The 15240-nt window shown below is 37.8% G+C and overlaps 1 protein-coding gene across 1 annotated transcript; it reads left to right on the forward strand.

Annotated features, from left to right (window-relative positions):
- The first annotated feature begins 195 nt into the window (after nt 1–195).
- On the forward strand, nt 196–14956 carry BLOC1S5 (biogenesis of lysosomal organelles complex 1 subunit 5). Its single transcript, XM_040548301.1, has 5 exons — nt 196–396; nt 1147–1229; nt 2432–2561; nt 6493–6551; nt 12876–14956. Exons 1-5 carry the CDS (start codon nt 225–227, stop codon nt 13053–13055), a joined length of 624 nt encoding a protein of 207 aa, XP_040404235.1. The 5' UTR covers nt 196–224; the 3' UTR covers nt 13056–14956.
- Nucleotides 14957–15240: the final 284 nt, after the last annotated feature.

The following is a 15240-nucleotide window of genomic DNA, read 5'->3' on the forward strand; positions in this document are numbered from 1 at the left end:
ATTAAAACTAGCAACTGCACCTTGTGGTGCTGGGTTGTTTTCGTGTTTTCTTTTTGTTTGTTTGTTTTGTTTTTCGTTTCCAGAACAGCGCGGGGTGCCGGAAGTGAGCAGGACTGCCGAGAAGATCCCCCCCGAGCGCCCCCTTCGCCCCGGCCCGGCAGCTTCAGGCCCCCGCCTGGGGCAGGCCCCGCGGTTGCCACGGCAACGGCGCCGGGCGCACGGTGATGGCGTCACAGGGAGGCCGCGGCGCCATGAGCAGGGGAGGCCTCGCGTCCCCCGGCCGGAGCGGGGCGGCCCTGCCCCTGCCCCTACCCTTGCACTTGCCCCTGCCCCTGGCCGCCGATAGGAAGCGGGAGGCGCTGTCTGCCGGGGCCCTGCTTCAGCCTATCATCAAGGGTAGGCCCGCGGGGGTTGTGCGTTTCTTGCTGGGGTGTGGCTCGGGCTGTGGGACAAATGGAGGGGGGTGCGATGGAGAGGGAGAGCCCCCAGGTAGGAGGAGGAAGCGCAGGAGCATGCCTCTGGGTGGCACTGGCCGCTTGGCATCCGTCTGAAGTGCTTCTTCAAACTGGCGTTGTTTGCCGTGTCACCAAAGTTCTTTAAATTAAGCAGTCTTTTTTTCTGTTTGAGATCCCAGCCTACTTCTCATACACACAAATGTTGTAAATACTTGTATTTTTATGAGTATGTTTCAAGTCCTTAGCCCTGAAACACAGCAGACAGTTTTGCTGTATAGTGAGCTTTCCAGTTGTCTCTCACTGCAGGAGGCTCCCACATCTTAAGCTGTGAATTTCTGTTGAACTGCAGCCTTTAGTTCTTCTGTGTATCAATTCTTTACTGCCGTTAATAGTCAGATCTGGAAGCCATGTACTGAGGAGGAGGTTGAAAACAGGGTGACAGAAGGCAGAGAAGAACGTTTGCCTTCACAGCGAGGTGTCTGTGGCACCTGGTCTGTTGACTCGTATTTTATTTAAGTCAGTGGTTTGCTGCATAAATAGGATAGCTAACTAACAGTATTCTGCTGTTCTTTTATTTTTTATGTTTTTGGTGAGCGTAAGTGCTCCTTGCGTTCAAGTATATTGTGCCAGCATGTGTTGTGTAGCCAAGTATGGAGCATGAGAGAAAAACTAACTTTCATTAATCTTCTAGACGTCGGGGAAATCTATTCAAGACTGCTGGATCACAGACCAGTAATTCAGGGAGAAATACGATACTTTGTTAAAGAATTTGAAGTAAGTATTTGTGTTTTACTGGGTGTTGTTAACTGAAACTTCATGCAGTTTTAGCATCTTTTTAGAGCTTTGAATACATATGTAATTTGCTTCAGAAAGATTTGGCATGCATTTCTTGCCCAAAATGATTACCCCACCTGTAGTATGTGTTTGCATCTTTGGTAAAGAAGGATAAATTTAGGTCTCTACTTAATATATATGCCCTGTTCAAAACTTCTTATTTCCTGCAAAAGACTGGTAGGAATATCGATGGAGGGGAATGGTGTAGTTCTGCTGTCTTAAACAAGTCTCTTAGGTTCAGCGAAAATGCTGTTGGTAGGTATAGGATTATGTCTGATAAAGGAACTGGCTTGTATTTCAGATGGATTCGGCTTGCACAGTTGTAATTTAATTTTGCTTTACTTACCTTCATGGAACAAAAATTAATGTTTCTGGAAGAGAAAAGGAATGCATTATGCTAAGTGAGAAAATCATTAAAAATTGAATGAATGTTGCCTGATTGAATAAAGCTAAAGTACTGAAGGTATAAAAGTTGTTCTAATACACATTTTCTTTGAAGCTTAATACAGTATCCACAAGAAGGCAGCAAAAGTTTAGAAAAGTAGAATCTTGTGTCAACAGGCTATTTGTAAGAATATATTCTTATTCTTAAAAAAGTTGGGATTTAAAATCTTAAAATTAATCTTGAAAAATATAGTTACGCTTTAGACTTCTTGTCTGCAGAGATTATTTTTTTAATAAATGACATTAATTTATTTTTTTTTCCTCAAGGTTGTAGCTAATATTTCAACCAGACCTAAATTCTCCCAGTACTGGTTTAACAAAATAAGTATGTGAACTAAGCTCTCATCAGATGTATATTGTATAGGTCTGAAAGTCTCAAAGAATGATTTTTCTTCGACTTTCCTGAATAGGATGCACTAAATACTTCTGTATGTCCCTTCATAGGAAGGGAATTTTGAAACCCAATTACAGAATTGTAACTAAATTCACTTATTTCTCTCATTGCACCTGATGTCTTGTTCTATTTTTTCCCACAAAACTTATTTTAACAATTGTGCTAAGTAAGCAGAGTAACACTTCAGTAAACAATGGTACAATTCTTGAGATAAAAGCTATTAGTTTATCAACTGGGAAACTGTCTTATTTCGGAAAGTGGAATTTCTTGTTATCCATTCGTTGTCTTTCAATTCTTCTTGCAGGAAAAACGTGGCCTCCGAGAACTACGAGTACTTGAAAATCTAAAGAGCACCATCTTTGAAGCAAATGAAAACATTCTTCCCAAGTGTGAGCAGTCAATGCATGACAATCTGAACAAAGTACTCAAGAAATGTAAGCAAGTTTTTTCTTATTTCCTTTGTTGTGTCATTTTGAGGAATAATAAATAGTTTGGATTCAAAATATGATTTCTGGAAAGATTACCATACTTAGGTAAATTTTCTACCACTTATATACTTTGTTCTCATTTCTCTGAAGATTTAAAAGGAAAATAACAGGGACATTTTTTGCTATGTATTGGTCCCAGCCAACTAAGATTACATTAAAGTTTTTGGCTGACTTCAGTCAAAGCTATTTCAGGTCAAACTTACACTATTCACTTAAAAGCAAGATAGTATTTGCTCCATGTTGTCTAAAGCTGTAGACAGAATCTCAAGTTTCTGGTGGGTTGTGTTGGTTTTTTTTTGTTTTTTTTTTTTTGAAAACATGCTGTGATGTGACCTCGAGTTTCTTAATTTTTCCATGGGAAAGCATAATACTGGGTCCTCCCACAATTTAAAACAAATCTTGCTGGTATGTAGATATGAGATATGAAATGTGCTATTATTATTATCTTTAGTCGCAAATGTGGTAGCTGTAATAATTCTTGTATGCTAATCCTAGTTTCAAAGTTATAAGCATTTAATAAACTTTTTTTTTGCTTAGATTTTTAGAAGGAAGTTTAAAATTTGTTATAATAAATTTTCAGCATTTTTTTTCTTGATCATTCAGCTTCTGAACAAGATACTCTAGGGGACTGTGGCCATAAAGCTTTAACTACCAAATTTATGCTGTTGAAACTTATCAGTGTGGCTTTTTCATTTTATGTGTAGCACTTTGTAAACGTTTAATTTCATATAGCTTACTTGTGCAGCATCTGGAATATGTAGAATAGCAAGCGGTAATGATGCTATACACATAACAAGGTTGCAGGAAAGTATTTGAAAGTTATCATTTAGTCATGTACATAAGGCATATGTTCTAATACCTTCTAAATGGAATGAACTATTGATATTACTTCCTGACTCTCCAATGTATATCTGCACAATATATCGTTCGTAATAAGGAATGACAGATTGGAATATATGGAATCACAGATTGGTTGAGGTTGCAGGGGACTTCCGGAGGTCATTTTTTCGAACCTCCCTGCTCAAGAAGGTTATAGCAGGTTGTTCAGAGCTGTGGCCAGGTGGGTTTTGAATATCTCTACAGATGGAGACTCCACAACCTCCCTGGGCAAGCTGTTCCAGTGTTCAACCACCCTCCCAGGAAAAAGGAGTTTTCTTGTGTTTCTACACAGAATCTCATGTGTTTCTACAGAGAGGATTCTGGCTCCCTCGTCTTCATTCCCTACCATCAGATATTTATTCACATTTATAAGATCTCCTCTGAGCCTCCTTTTCTTCGGGCTGGTCATTCCCAGCTCTTCCAGCCTGTTCTCAAGAGAGGTGCTCCAGTCTCTTAACTATCTTTTTGGCCCTGCTTTAGACTTGCTCCAGTAAGTCCACATCTTTCTCCCTCCTCCCTCCCCTCTCCTCCCCCCCCTCTCCCCCATGTTGGGGAGCCCGGAAGCAGACAGTAGCACAGATGTGGCCTCACCAGTGCCGAGCAGAGGTGAAGGATCACCTCCCTTGCCCAGCTGGCAGTGCTTTTCCTAATGGAGTCCAGGATGTTGGCCCTCAGTGGGTGTTGGTGCCTGGTGTTATTCCAACATAGATGCAGGACTTGTCATCTTCCCTTTGTGGAACTGTGTGATGCATCGTAGCCCAGTTCTTCAGCCTATTGAGGTCCCTCTGAATGGCAGCACAACCATACTGTCTGTCCATCAGCCACTCCTTCCAGTTGTGTATCATCTGCAAACCTGCTGCTGGTGCACTCTGCTCCAGCATCTTGGTCATTGATGGATATGAATGAGCCCTGCCTCATTCAGTACAGGGCTTGCATTTTCCCTAGTTTTCCATTTTTCTATTTATGTCCTTTTAGAATGCTATCTTGCACTTCACAGCCTTGGCCTTCCTAACCATGTCCCCACAAGATCCGTGCTCTTCTTGGGTCCCCTGCCTCTGGTTCCACCTCTTACACACTTCCTTTTTATGGCTGAATTCAGTTAGAAGCAACTTACTCATCTATTCAAGCCTCCTGCCGCCTTTGTTTGATTTCCTAGTTGTTGGGATGGACCTTTCTGGAGCATGGAGGAAGTGATCCTTGAAAATGAATCTTTTGACTGGCTCCTGACCCATTCCAGGGCAGAGAGCTCTGTGCATTCTTGCTGCTCACTCACATAAAGGGCAACTTCCCCTCCTCACCTTCCCAATCTGTCCTTCCAAAGAGCCCGTACCCACCCATTGCAGCACTCCAGTCACATCATATACCTCTGTGATCCCAGCGAGGTTGTAGCCCTGTACACAGACTTCAAACTACTGCTTGTTCCTCATGCTGTGTGCATTAGCATAGAGACATTTCAGAGAGTCTCCCAAGCCTGACGTTATCCCTAGCACAGGCTTGAGAGCTTTCCTTGTTAAGGCTGTTGTGCAGACAGTTCTTTAGGTGCCCACACTTGGAGTGATTCCACGTTATCTCTGTTTTTGTGATTGCTGTGTCCCTTCTGTTATGATTGTCCCAGCCCCTTGGCTTGCCCACCCTGTTCCCAATTTCCTTACTTTTTTTTTTTTTTGAGGAATCACTTCATCTGCTGTCATTCCTAGTCCCAAGCTGTCCCTGTCAGGTTGGCCAGCCTGTCGGCAAAGCTACTTTTGCCCTATTTAGTCATGTCAATCCTGTCTTTTTCAAGCAGCTGTTGAAACCTCAGAGGGGGTCTTACACTTCTAGAAACAAAACCCTAATGCCAGCATCAGCTGCATAACCAGCTGTTAACCCACAAGATCTGTTAAGTCTCCATCACCAGGAAGGTTTAGGAGAACACGACCAGAATCCTCACGTCCTTGACCACTGTCCCCAGAGTACTGTAGTCATTCTCCCTACTTTGGAGCTCACCCCTGCAGTATCACTGGTGTCCATCTGGAAGAGCAGCAGATGGGGAGCCCAATGGAAAGTTGTGCCTTTGTAGGCTCTTCACAACATCCCGAGTGTGAGCCACCAGCAAGCAGCAAACCTCCCTAGATGACAAATTAGATTGACAAGTGGGAGCCTCTGTTGCTTGCAGTAGGGAGTCTGCCACCACTGTCACTTGCAGCTTTATTGTAATGGGCCTGAGTGGCTCAGGCTTAGCCACCAGAGATGCTCCATTTCATGGCCCTCCCAGCTCCTTTTCACCTGCAAGGGCAATGAACCTATTTTGTAACCCCAAGTTCTTTTGGGAGCAGAAGCCTTCTAGCTGGTGTGAGAAGTCACCAGCTAATATGGCTTTAAGGTGATGATAAATGACTAATACATTTCTCATAACTAGGCTGTGTTAGTGAGAGGAATAATTGCTTTGGATAAATTAGTTAATTTGATTCTGCATTAATTATTTGATGAGTTAGGGGGGAAAAACTATGTAGGAATACAGTTTCTATTTCCATTGGCAAGTTCCCTTAGACTTAGGATAGAAGAGGCTGGCTCCAGCATAAAGATGTTCTGAGTGCAGATTGTTTTTACTAAATTACTTCTTATATTTGGTGAGGAAAAACAAGAAACAAAGGAAGAACTTAAACATAGTGCCTGGTCATCTGTTCCTACCTGCTGACTTGTGAGTTTTTCTTTTGAGGTGCTGTTATGCTCCAGCTTGTCAGCAACATTAAGGAATATGGGCACAAAAGGATTTGGCTGCCTTTCTCATTTTGGCTTCTAGAACACGCACAAGGGTTGAAGTCAGTGATATGCCTACGTATAGTTAGCAACGTAATGCATTTTCTGCAAGTACTGACAAATCTTTTTTGCAGAGGTTAGTGACACAGTGTCATACAACATTTGATGAGCAACAGCCTTACGTGTTTTAAGTCCCTTTCAGGCAAAATTCTCTTTGATTTAGAACAGCAGACTGATCTACTGTGATTTGTTGTTTCAGTGCAAGCTTCCAACAATATGATCCACAGACTCCAAGAGAGGGAACGTGAAGAGAGGAAGGTAAAGGATGAATGGATAGATTTTTATAATGTGACCTAAGCAAAAGTCTTATATGCTTCTACAGCAGGTCTACCTGCCTTCAGTATAGCAGATCAAAAATGTACTTTTCTGTATTTTATATACTTGCAGTAAAAGATTTGGAGTTATTTTTACGCTTATAAAGTGCATACTGCAGCAGCATATATGTTTTAGGACTGTAAGCTTAATGGATCACTAGTTCTTCCTACAATCTCCTGATGTGTGGAAACTATTTTTTATTTCCTTTGCTTTATTTTCCCTCCTTGCTGAGACTGTAATATTTGTCACATATAGGGAAAGCTTAAATAAAAAAACTATTTTCTGTGGAACAAAAAACACCTACTAACCTACCAGAATGGAAACGTAAATCTTTCCTAGTTAGCTGAGAACATTGAGTATATTATATGTATTGCTCCTTGAAAAGGAAGCATTTTTTTCACTTGTGGATGGGTTATTAATGAAGGGCTGTATTATAGGAACATGCGAATCATTGGAATCTTTTCAGTTGGCTACACTTTGCTCATTTGAAATACATGTGCTTCGAATCTAAAATTTGGAAAATTACACAAGAAATCAGTTTCATGTTTTCCCATTAGTCCTTCATGATTGTATTTCAATGTTATCTTTTTATAAATAAAACTTCGCAAGTAATCATGTAGTAGCTGAGAAAAACAGAAGACATTTCTGTGGCCATCACACAAAATAGGCTGTGCATTGATATATGTAAGTCAATAGTCATGTTTTTCTTTCCTTTTTGTAATCAGTGAAGATGGGCAGTCCAGTTGCAGTTGAATACCAATACTGTGTGAATAGCACACTACTGAACCCTGACAAAGTTTGCTTGTGCCCAACACAAGTGTAGATATTGGGAGAGGGCTGAACTAGGAAATTTTTCTTACAGTTCTACTGTCTGAAGTAAAACTTTAATGAAAAAAACCTTCTTATAAAATGAACTCATTTAATAAGAACAGTAACTATTCTTTTTTTAGAATATTAGCTCTATGTTTCCATTCAGAAAATTTATAATGCAATTTAGCAATGCTAAAAGCTATTCAGAATTTGTAATGTTTCTTTTTAAGCTTGTATAGTAAGACTTTTTTGGCTTTTAAACTTTCCAAATGTGAATAGTAGCAGTTAGATAAGTTTTTTTGAATTACAGATACAAGCTGTCACTGCAGTTCAGCCACTCGAGGAGAAATATTTTTTCCTTACTTTTCTTTCTGAAATCATGTGTTTTGGAAAAAAAAGGGAGGTTTTTGGTTTGGTTGTTTGGGTTTTTTGGTTTGGTTGTTTTGGGTAAGATATGGTGTCAAGTGATTTGTGTTACAGCCCTCAGTGAAATGAATTCCATTTCTGCTGAACAGAATGAATTTGAAATGAATTTGCTTTACCAGCTTTTTTTTTTTTTAGTTCCTTTCTGTTATTAGTATCAGCCAAGTAACAAAAGGGAAATGGTGTAAAGTAACTTGTGCTGACAGGATTGCCATTGGAAGAAGCATTTGAGGAATCTCGTCTCATTGATTTTTTTTATTTCTTTTGGTAAACATGTTTTTGAGTACTATATTTTTTTCTTTTATTTATTTCACTCATTTTATTTGCAAGATTGTAGGCTTATACTGGAAGCTGCCTAATGCTTCCTGTTCTAGCCTTACCTCTCATTGCTTGTAACACGAATTAGTATGGTAAGAAAGCTAGTCTGTGCCTCAAATGGTGTGGCATTTGGCTTGATTTTTTGTTTGTTTTAAATTTCAGCAAAAATAGCCTGAGTAATACTAAAAACAATGCTACTGAAAAAAAAATCTGTTCTTACAAATGTTATTTTTTGCATAATCATTGGCAGTAAAACAAAACCAGTAATAAATAAAACCAACTTGGGTGATTCAGTACGGTATACGAGAAATCATTACCATCTCTCAAACCGAAGTAATACGCAATATTTATTAAAAAAATGGTTTTATAATCATTTTCATTTTCTCGAAAAAAATAATGCCTTATTTAAATTTATCTTTAAGATAGTTGGGTTAGTTTTGCAAAGTTATGAGTTTAGAAATGCAGAAAATAACACTGAATCATTGCTCTTCATGAAAGAATAATTTGATTTTTTATATATATATATATAAAAAATAGGATGAAGAGTCTGTTTTCTCATGCAATTGTACCCACGTTTTCGAACATTCAGGTGTTATTACCTTCTCCGTGACAGTAAAAAACATTGATTTTATCAAATCAGAAGATATTTATTTATTATTTCCACGAGTACTTCCTGGATTTTAGAAAAACGCATTCTACCTTCCTAAAATATGAATACCTATTTATCCAGAATGCATGCTTTATTTTTGTGCTGTGTGGTAAAGCAGAAGTGCTTTCTAACTGAACGTGAGTATGCAAATGCCATTGAGTCTCTTAATGCTGTATGTCAGTTAAGGGGTACAGCTACTGAAGTTCTTTGGATTATTGTTGGACTTTGGATTATTGTTAAGACATTTGACATGAGTCATTGATTTGATGAATTCAGATTTGTAAATACATGTAAGTATCTATAGAAATGACAGTGTTACTCTCTTCAACCTACACATAGATAAAGGGCATAGTAAATAAAGGGCATCTATCAGTTCTGTATTCCTTTGAAATAACTGACATTAAAAAAGCATATAAGAATAAGCAACTGTTCTAACGTTTGGAATAGTTATAGGCATCACTTAGCAAAAGCTTAATTATTCAGTGTATCAGGAACTGGAAATAGGTTCCCACCATCAGGTTTAGTGCCATAACCAAAAAAGTTTTCAGTTCTGTCTCCTCACTTGCCCAGTGAATACATCTGGGTAAGGAAACCGTAGAGACTGAATCTGGACTGTTCTGTTGCTCTGTAATATCGAGACTGTCTTGTGAGTTGGGGTATGTGAATTAGATTCTGTAAGTAAAAAGATACTTTCTCAAACAATTCTAACATCTCAGAACAGACTACTCTGCATGTGGCTGGTGTCTTTCCCACATGAATACAGATCACAGTTTTGTACGGATGATAATTCACTAGAATGTATTTATTATCTTAGAAGTGAGATACTTATTTTTATTTTTTTAACCTACACCAGTAGCATGTTTGAGGTTGCTTGGAATTCTGTTAAACATTTGCTGAACGCAGAAATTCTGACAACATGCAGAAGTTGGAGGGTGAATTATTAACAATTATTTTAGTCGTGATAAATTTAATTTCTAACTTAAGAAAGAATTATTGGAATTACATATCAGTATCACTGATATATGATATAAATCTCTAGAAAGCGATCATTCTTCTTACTGTTGTCATACTCAATGTCAGCAAACTGTAGGAGATACCTAGAGCCTTATCTGTGTTTTATCTTTTCAGTTCATCTTTAGCAAGAGAACATATGTATTTCAAAGATTTTACCTCTTAAATGATGTTCACTGAAGTTGTGTTTCTCTCTACTTAGGGAGAATTTAAATGTGAATTGAATTAATCCTTCATAACTAGGGATCCTGAAGCTTGAGGAGATAGTGCCTATTTTTATTAATATTTAAATTTAATATTTCTTCAGGTTTGAGTGGTTAGTCTTTGAGGAGTGAGACATGTAATACAAGGGCATTGGAAAGCTTCCTAAATAACAAACAGATGAAAAATAACCTGATTATTTTTTTAATCTTAAAATGAAGATGCTATTTTCCTCACCTTTATCAAATCTCCCTGTAAAGTCGTTTGCCAGGCATGTTATCAAAATGTACATGTATTGTTTTCTGGAAAACAAACTTTCTACAAATCTATAAATATGGAAATTACAAATTGACACTATAAAATGCTGAACATTGTCTCTACAGATCACTGATTTACCTAATGGTGTTGATTTTTGGAAACTGCTTTTCGAAACTGGCCTTTTGACTTAACCAGTACGCATCCATGCCAAGATGTCTATACATTTGCATTTTAAGGATTTTTCGTATCTATCAATGGCACAGTTAATGAGAGATTATTTCATCTACCTTTATGGATCTCAATGCTTTCTAGCTGTGCTAGAGCTACAGTTACAGCTAGGGCACAATATTTTGTGCATGGTGTCTTCATTTCATTAGTTTTTCCTCCTGTGTGTTACAGTCAATTGAATAAAGCAGTGAAGTAAATAGCACTGGGTAAAAAGGGGATATGGTAGGAGTGGAAAGCGTTGTAGAAAGAAAACACAAAAACAGGGCCAACGTGAAGGGAACTTGCAGAGCTACAATGTGAAAGTCATCTTGTGCTGAGAAACTGAATCTTTTAGTGGCTTGCTTATATGCTGGAGTTAGGTGTTGGTGTCCTGTGTGGGAGCTCGGGTCCACAAGAGGCCATTCCTGGTGTTCTGAGCAAAAAGAGGCTGTACCACAGTAGCAGCTGCTGCAAGACAGCAGTGAATGCTTGGATGATGGAAGCTGTGTAGTGCCTTAGCTTCAGAGACAATGTCTGTTGCAGTTTGGGTCTTGCAGTCGGATGTGGGTGTAGGAGAAGTCTGTCCTTGGTCACAATTTCTCTTTCATTCTTCTCTGATGTCTAACAAGATTGCAGTGCCAGCTGAAGCTTTCCCACAGCTGTGGCATTCATAGGTCTCTCTTACACAGATTCTTTACCTTCTTGTAAGAAGCAAACTTACACTGCAGAATATACATCATTTGAAAAGACTGTACCCAAAGACACCCATCTGTTAGCAATTGCACTTGGTTGTACAGTGAGTTTTGATAAACTGAACTTAGTTGTCTCATACTCTCTAAATCTCTTCAGTTGTTTTGCCTGGTAAATCATTTTATATCCTTAGGTAGAAGTGGTGCTGTGGAACTTGAAAATAATAAGCAGAAAAATAAAAGTTTCACATTTCTTGCAAACTATTTTTTTTCCAGAGCGTGGTTTTGTCAAGAGTGTAGTTCAAGTAGGCTCTGTGTAATCCTGTACGTATGTGTGTAATGCATTGACAGTTTCAAAAAATAAACAGTGTGTTAGTGGAACTAGTAGTAAACACTAGTATATTTTGTTAGTAGGTGGTATCTGTGGCAGACAAAACAGAACTTGGCATAATATTGTTATAATGTATATGAAATGATGTGTATTTAACCTAAAATGTGTGATCATGGAGAGCAGTGCATAGAAAGTGTTGAAGACTGTAGAAATGGGTTTCCATTGCATGTAGTTGACAAAAATGTCAGATGTCTATTGAAGCCTATAACAGTATTTATTCCTGCACAGAAGTGCTATACATAGAAAACAAACATTGCTGATATACTAAAAAGAAGAAAAATAAGGAAGATGAATCATTTCTTTTGCTAGAAGACAGAGCAAATGTAAGAGCAACTGTCTAGATTTACTGTGACTCAAGCGTAAGGAAGCCAGACTGTTAATACTGCATGCAAAAAGTCTGTAGAAGTACATCTCATTTTAACATGCATATTGGATGCATGTATGATCTCTCTAGATAGCTGGATTTTTTTTTCTTCTCTAAGACAAGAGAGTGAAAGGAATCAAGCTTACCAGAAGCCAAGCAGAATGAAATTCTGAGGGGGAAAATAGTTTGTTTATAAAGGAAAACATTAATCACAGTGAGAGAGAGCTGGCTAGAGCAGAAACCCTAACTGCCAGATTCAAAACATTGTATATTTTTGTTATATTGTTTTTCACTCTGTCCTTCTTGTGTTAGAGGATTTTTTTTATCAATAGTTTCTTTGATCTGATGGCTATGCTGAACCTCATCATTGTGGTATAACAGAAATGTGGCGTGCTTCTAGTTTTAAAAATGTATTCAGGAATGTGAAAAATGTTTTTGTTTCAACAAATGAGAATGGAGTGATGGGGGAATGTCTATTCATACCGATTTTTTTTTTCTGTAATGAAGGGGCTAAATACCAAGCTTCCAAGATAAGAAACTCACCTTAAAATGAAGTCTTTGTGAGATAATCCAGGTTTATATCAGATGCTTACAGTGCTGCTAATTTGTCTGTAGTCAGAGGAGGAAATAATGCAACAAGTATAATCTTTTTAGAGACTAATAGAATTGGACTAGTAATTCTGAAGTGTCTGTTTATTTAGTTAATTTTTACCAGGCTGCAGAAAAGGTGCTGTTGCTGATGCTATCATTAAAAGTATCAAACATTTAACCATTTCTTTTGCATTGACTGTTTTATGATTATTGTTTCCCTTTTTTTGTATTTATTTTGTTTGTTACTTTCACTTCTACTGAAGTAAAAGCCCAGTTTCTCTGATGAATTAAGATTAGATTTCATGGCTATTTCTATCTAGAAATGATTGCTAAATCTTCCCATTTTTCTCTTCAGCTTCAGGCTGACAAGCTAATGGCTGATGAAGAGAATCGCATAGCCCAGTGGGAGTCGTTCATGAAAGAACAACAGAATAAACAAGCAGAGGTGGATGAAGAGCACAGAAAAGCTATGGAGCGCCTCAAAGAGCAGTATTCTGAGATGGAGAAGGGACTGGACAAATACATTTCTTTTTAAGACCTTTTTTTTTTTTTTTTTTGTAGTGCTGGTTTTATGCCATTACTCAATTGCTTCTGACTTAAATTGAGATTCTTTTGGAAAGATGAAGCAAGTAAGATAAAAGAAGAATCTCCTCTACGTGTTTGGTATGGGAAGAAAAGTTTTGCATACTTTCAACTTAAGTGCCTATCTTTGTTCAGGGCAAGTGGAATGCCAGTATTTCTTAGTTTGTTGGAAAGTAGAATTGGAAATTACATTGTGACTACATCAGCTCAGGGTGTTGCAAATTGGAATTCTCTTCCATTTGCAGTGTATCATATCTTTTGGGAAAATAGAGCTTAATGTAACATTAACCATCCCAGTGTGCAAACACAGCCCTTTTCCAAAAAAGAGTAGGTGTAATAGGCTCCATCCATAGTTAGCTGAGAACTCACTGGGAAATCTGTAAATCCTGTTTGTAGATTTCAGGAAAACCGACTTATTTTACAGAATAGACTTTGAAACTTCAGTGATGAGAGATCTCAGCAAAGCTGTAAATCCAGTTATAATTCCAACTTCTGATTCCTATGGTCAGTATTATGAAGCAAAATAGAGATTTAAATGTTTTTTCCTAATGTAGAAATGGTGAGTTTTGACAAGAAACACTTTCCTCTCCTTGTAAATATCTCAGAACCCTCTTTTTAAGCTTTACTGTTCTACACAAAGTTAAAACAAGCTCAAGAGTAACCATGAGAAGCATATTGGTCTTGTACTAGCTACAAAGCTAATTCAAGTATCTACCTTAAATATTTGACATGCTGTTGGTTTACTTAAGATAAACTTATCAGAACTTTATAAACCAGCTGAGGAAACTTTTTTGTTTCTTTTTCAGTCTAACAAATGATCACATTAGTGGTAAAATACTTGTAGTACTGATTTTTTTTTTTCTTACTAACCATTACTCATATGGAGTATTGCTTTCCTTTATTTAAAACTTTTATTTAACAGCAGTGTAACTGAAGAAGTTAACATATTCAGTTCATTAACCAAGCAAAATGAGACATAGTACCTTAATGAAATCTGCTGCAAGCTAACTGGTAATACAGGAAATATGTTTCCATAATTTAACTGGCGTCCAATATATAGAATGGAAACAGGTAAAAATAAACAGAATTTACCCTTTACCTGTATTGCAATAGTAATACGGTGACAATGGTTGCTTGTGTAAATTTATGGCTAGGTGTCAAGGCTCCATTCCTGGCAGCATGTTGATAGTGTGATTAAAGTTAGTAGAAGAAATGGAATAAGTATTTGAGATTTCTTTCAGTAACACTGAATTCCTGCCAAGCTGCTCTGCCCGCTACTGTAGGCCTGACAGCTTCATCAATTATCATCATGCATCTGGACTGAAAAAGAGAACTTGCTGACACTGGGGCATGCTGGAATGTTGTTAATTCTCTGTTGTGGATGGAAAAAACATAGATGTCTTATGTGTATCCCACACATGAAAAGCAGGGAAGCTTCATTTTTAACAACCCCTCTCTGAACAGAAGGTGACCTCTGTTATATTTCTCAGCTTATGCACCCACTTACGAATGTCATAACTAAGCTCAGTATTCAACTTAGAAGTTCTTGCCTGTCTTTCTAGTTGGGTGTGGAATTACTTTGTTTTAAGGACACACTCAAAAAGGCTTCTGTCTTACCAGATTCTTCTAATGTATATGCGCTCAAAGCCCAAATATCTTTATAACAAAATGCATTTAAAAGTATACTGCATTAATTTTATTTTTGCACTGATCATTTTTATTAAGACTTCAATACCTAATTAACTGCACTGGAACTGTACGTTTTAGTACTTCGTTAATTTGAGGGCTCTTAAGCAATGATACACTTGTTGCAAGTTGGGTATCCACTGGAAAATAAAGAGGTATTTCCAAAAACTTCTGGGTTGTGTGCTGTGGATTCTTTGAAAAGCTTCTTCTAAATATTAACATTGAAAATGTGTTCATCTTCTAGACTCTCACAGAAATTTTTATGCTGAAGATCATTTGAAAACACTTTTCTTCATAGTCTGTATCTGCCCATTGGCAAACTTTTGTTCGTTGCAGGACTACAAAAGACCATCTGTTGCCATGTTATTTTATTCAGTATTTATTCAGTAATTTTCATTTTTTATATGATATGCTTTAGTTTTTGATTTAACTGGAAATGCATAAATTGTCTT

This window comes from Cygnus olor, chromosome 2 (assembly GCF_009769625.2).
Source record: "Cygnus olor isolate bCygOlo1 chromosome 2, bCygOlo1.pri.v2, whole genome shotgun sequence".
NCBI lineage: Eukaryota > Metazoa > Chordata > Aves > Anseriformes > Anatidae > Cygnus > Cygnus olor.

Bases quoted from the DNA above. Each gene is read 5' to 3' on its own strand.
- BLOC1S5 (XM_040548301.1), top strand. From the start codon at position 225: ATGGCGTCACAGGGAGGCCGCGGCGCCATGAGCAGGGGAGGCCTCGCG. The intron at 1,230-2,431 runs GTAAGTATTTGT...TTCTTCTTGCAG, and splicing joins ACTTTGTTAAAGAATTTGAA to GAAAAACGTGGCCTCCGAGA. The intron at 2,562-6,492 runs GTAAGCAAGTTT...TTGTTGTTTCAG, and splicing joins GAACAAAGTACTCAAGAAAT to TGCAAGCTTCCAACAATATG.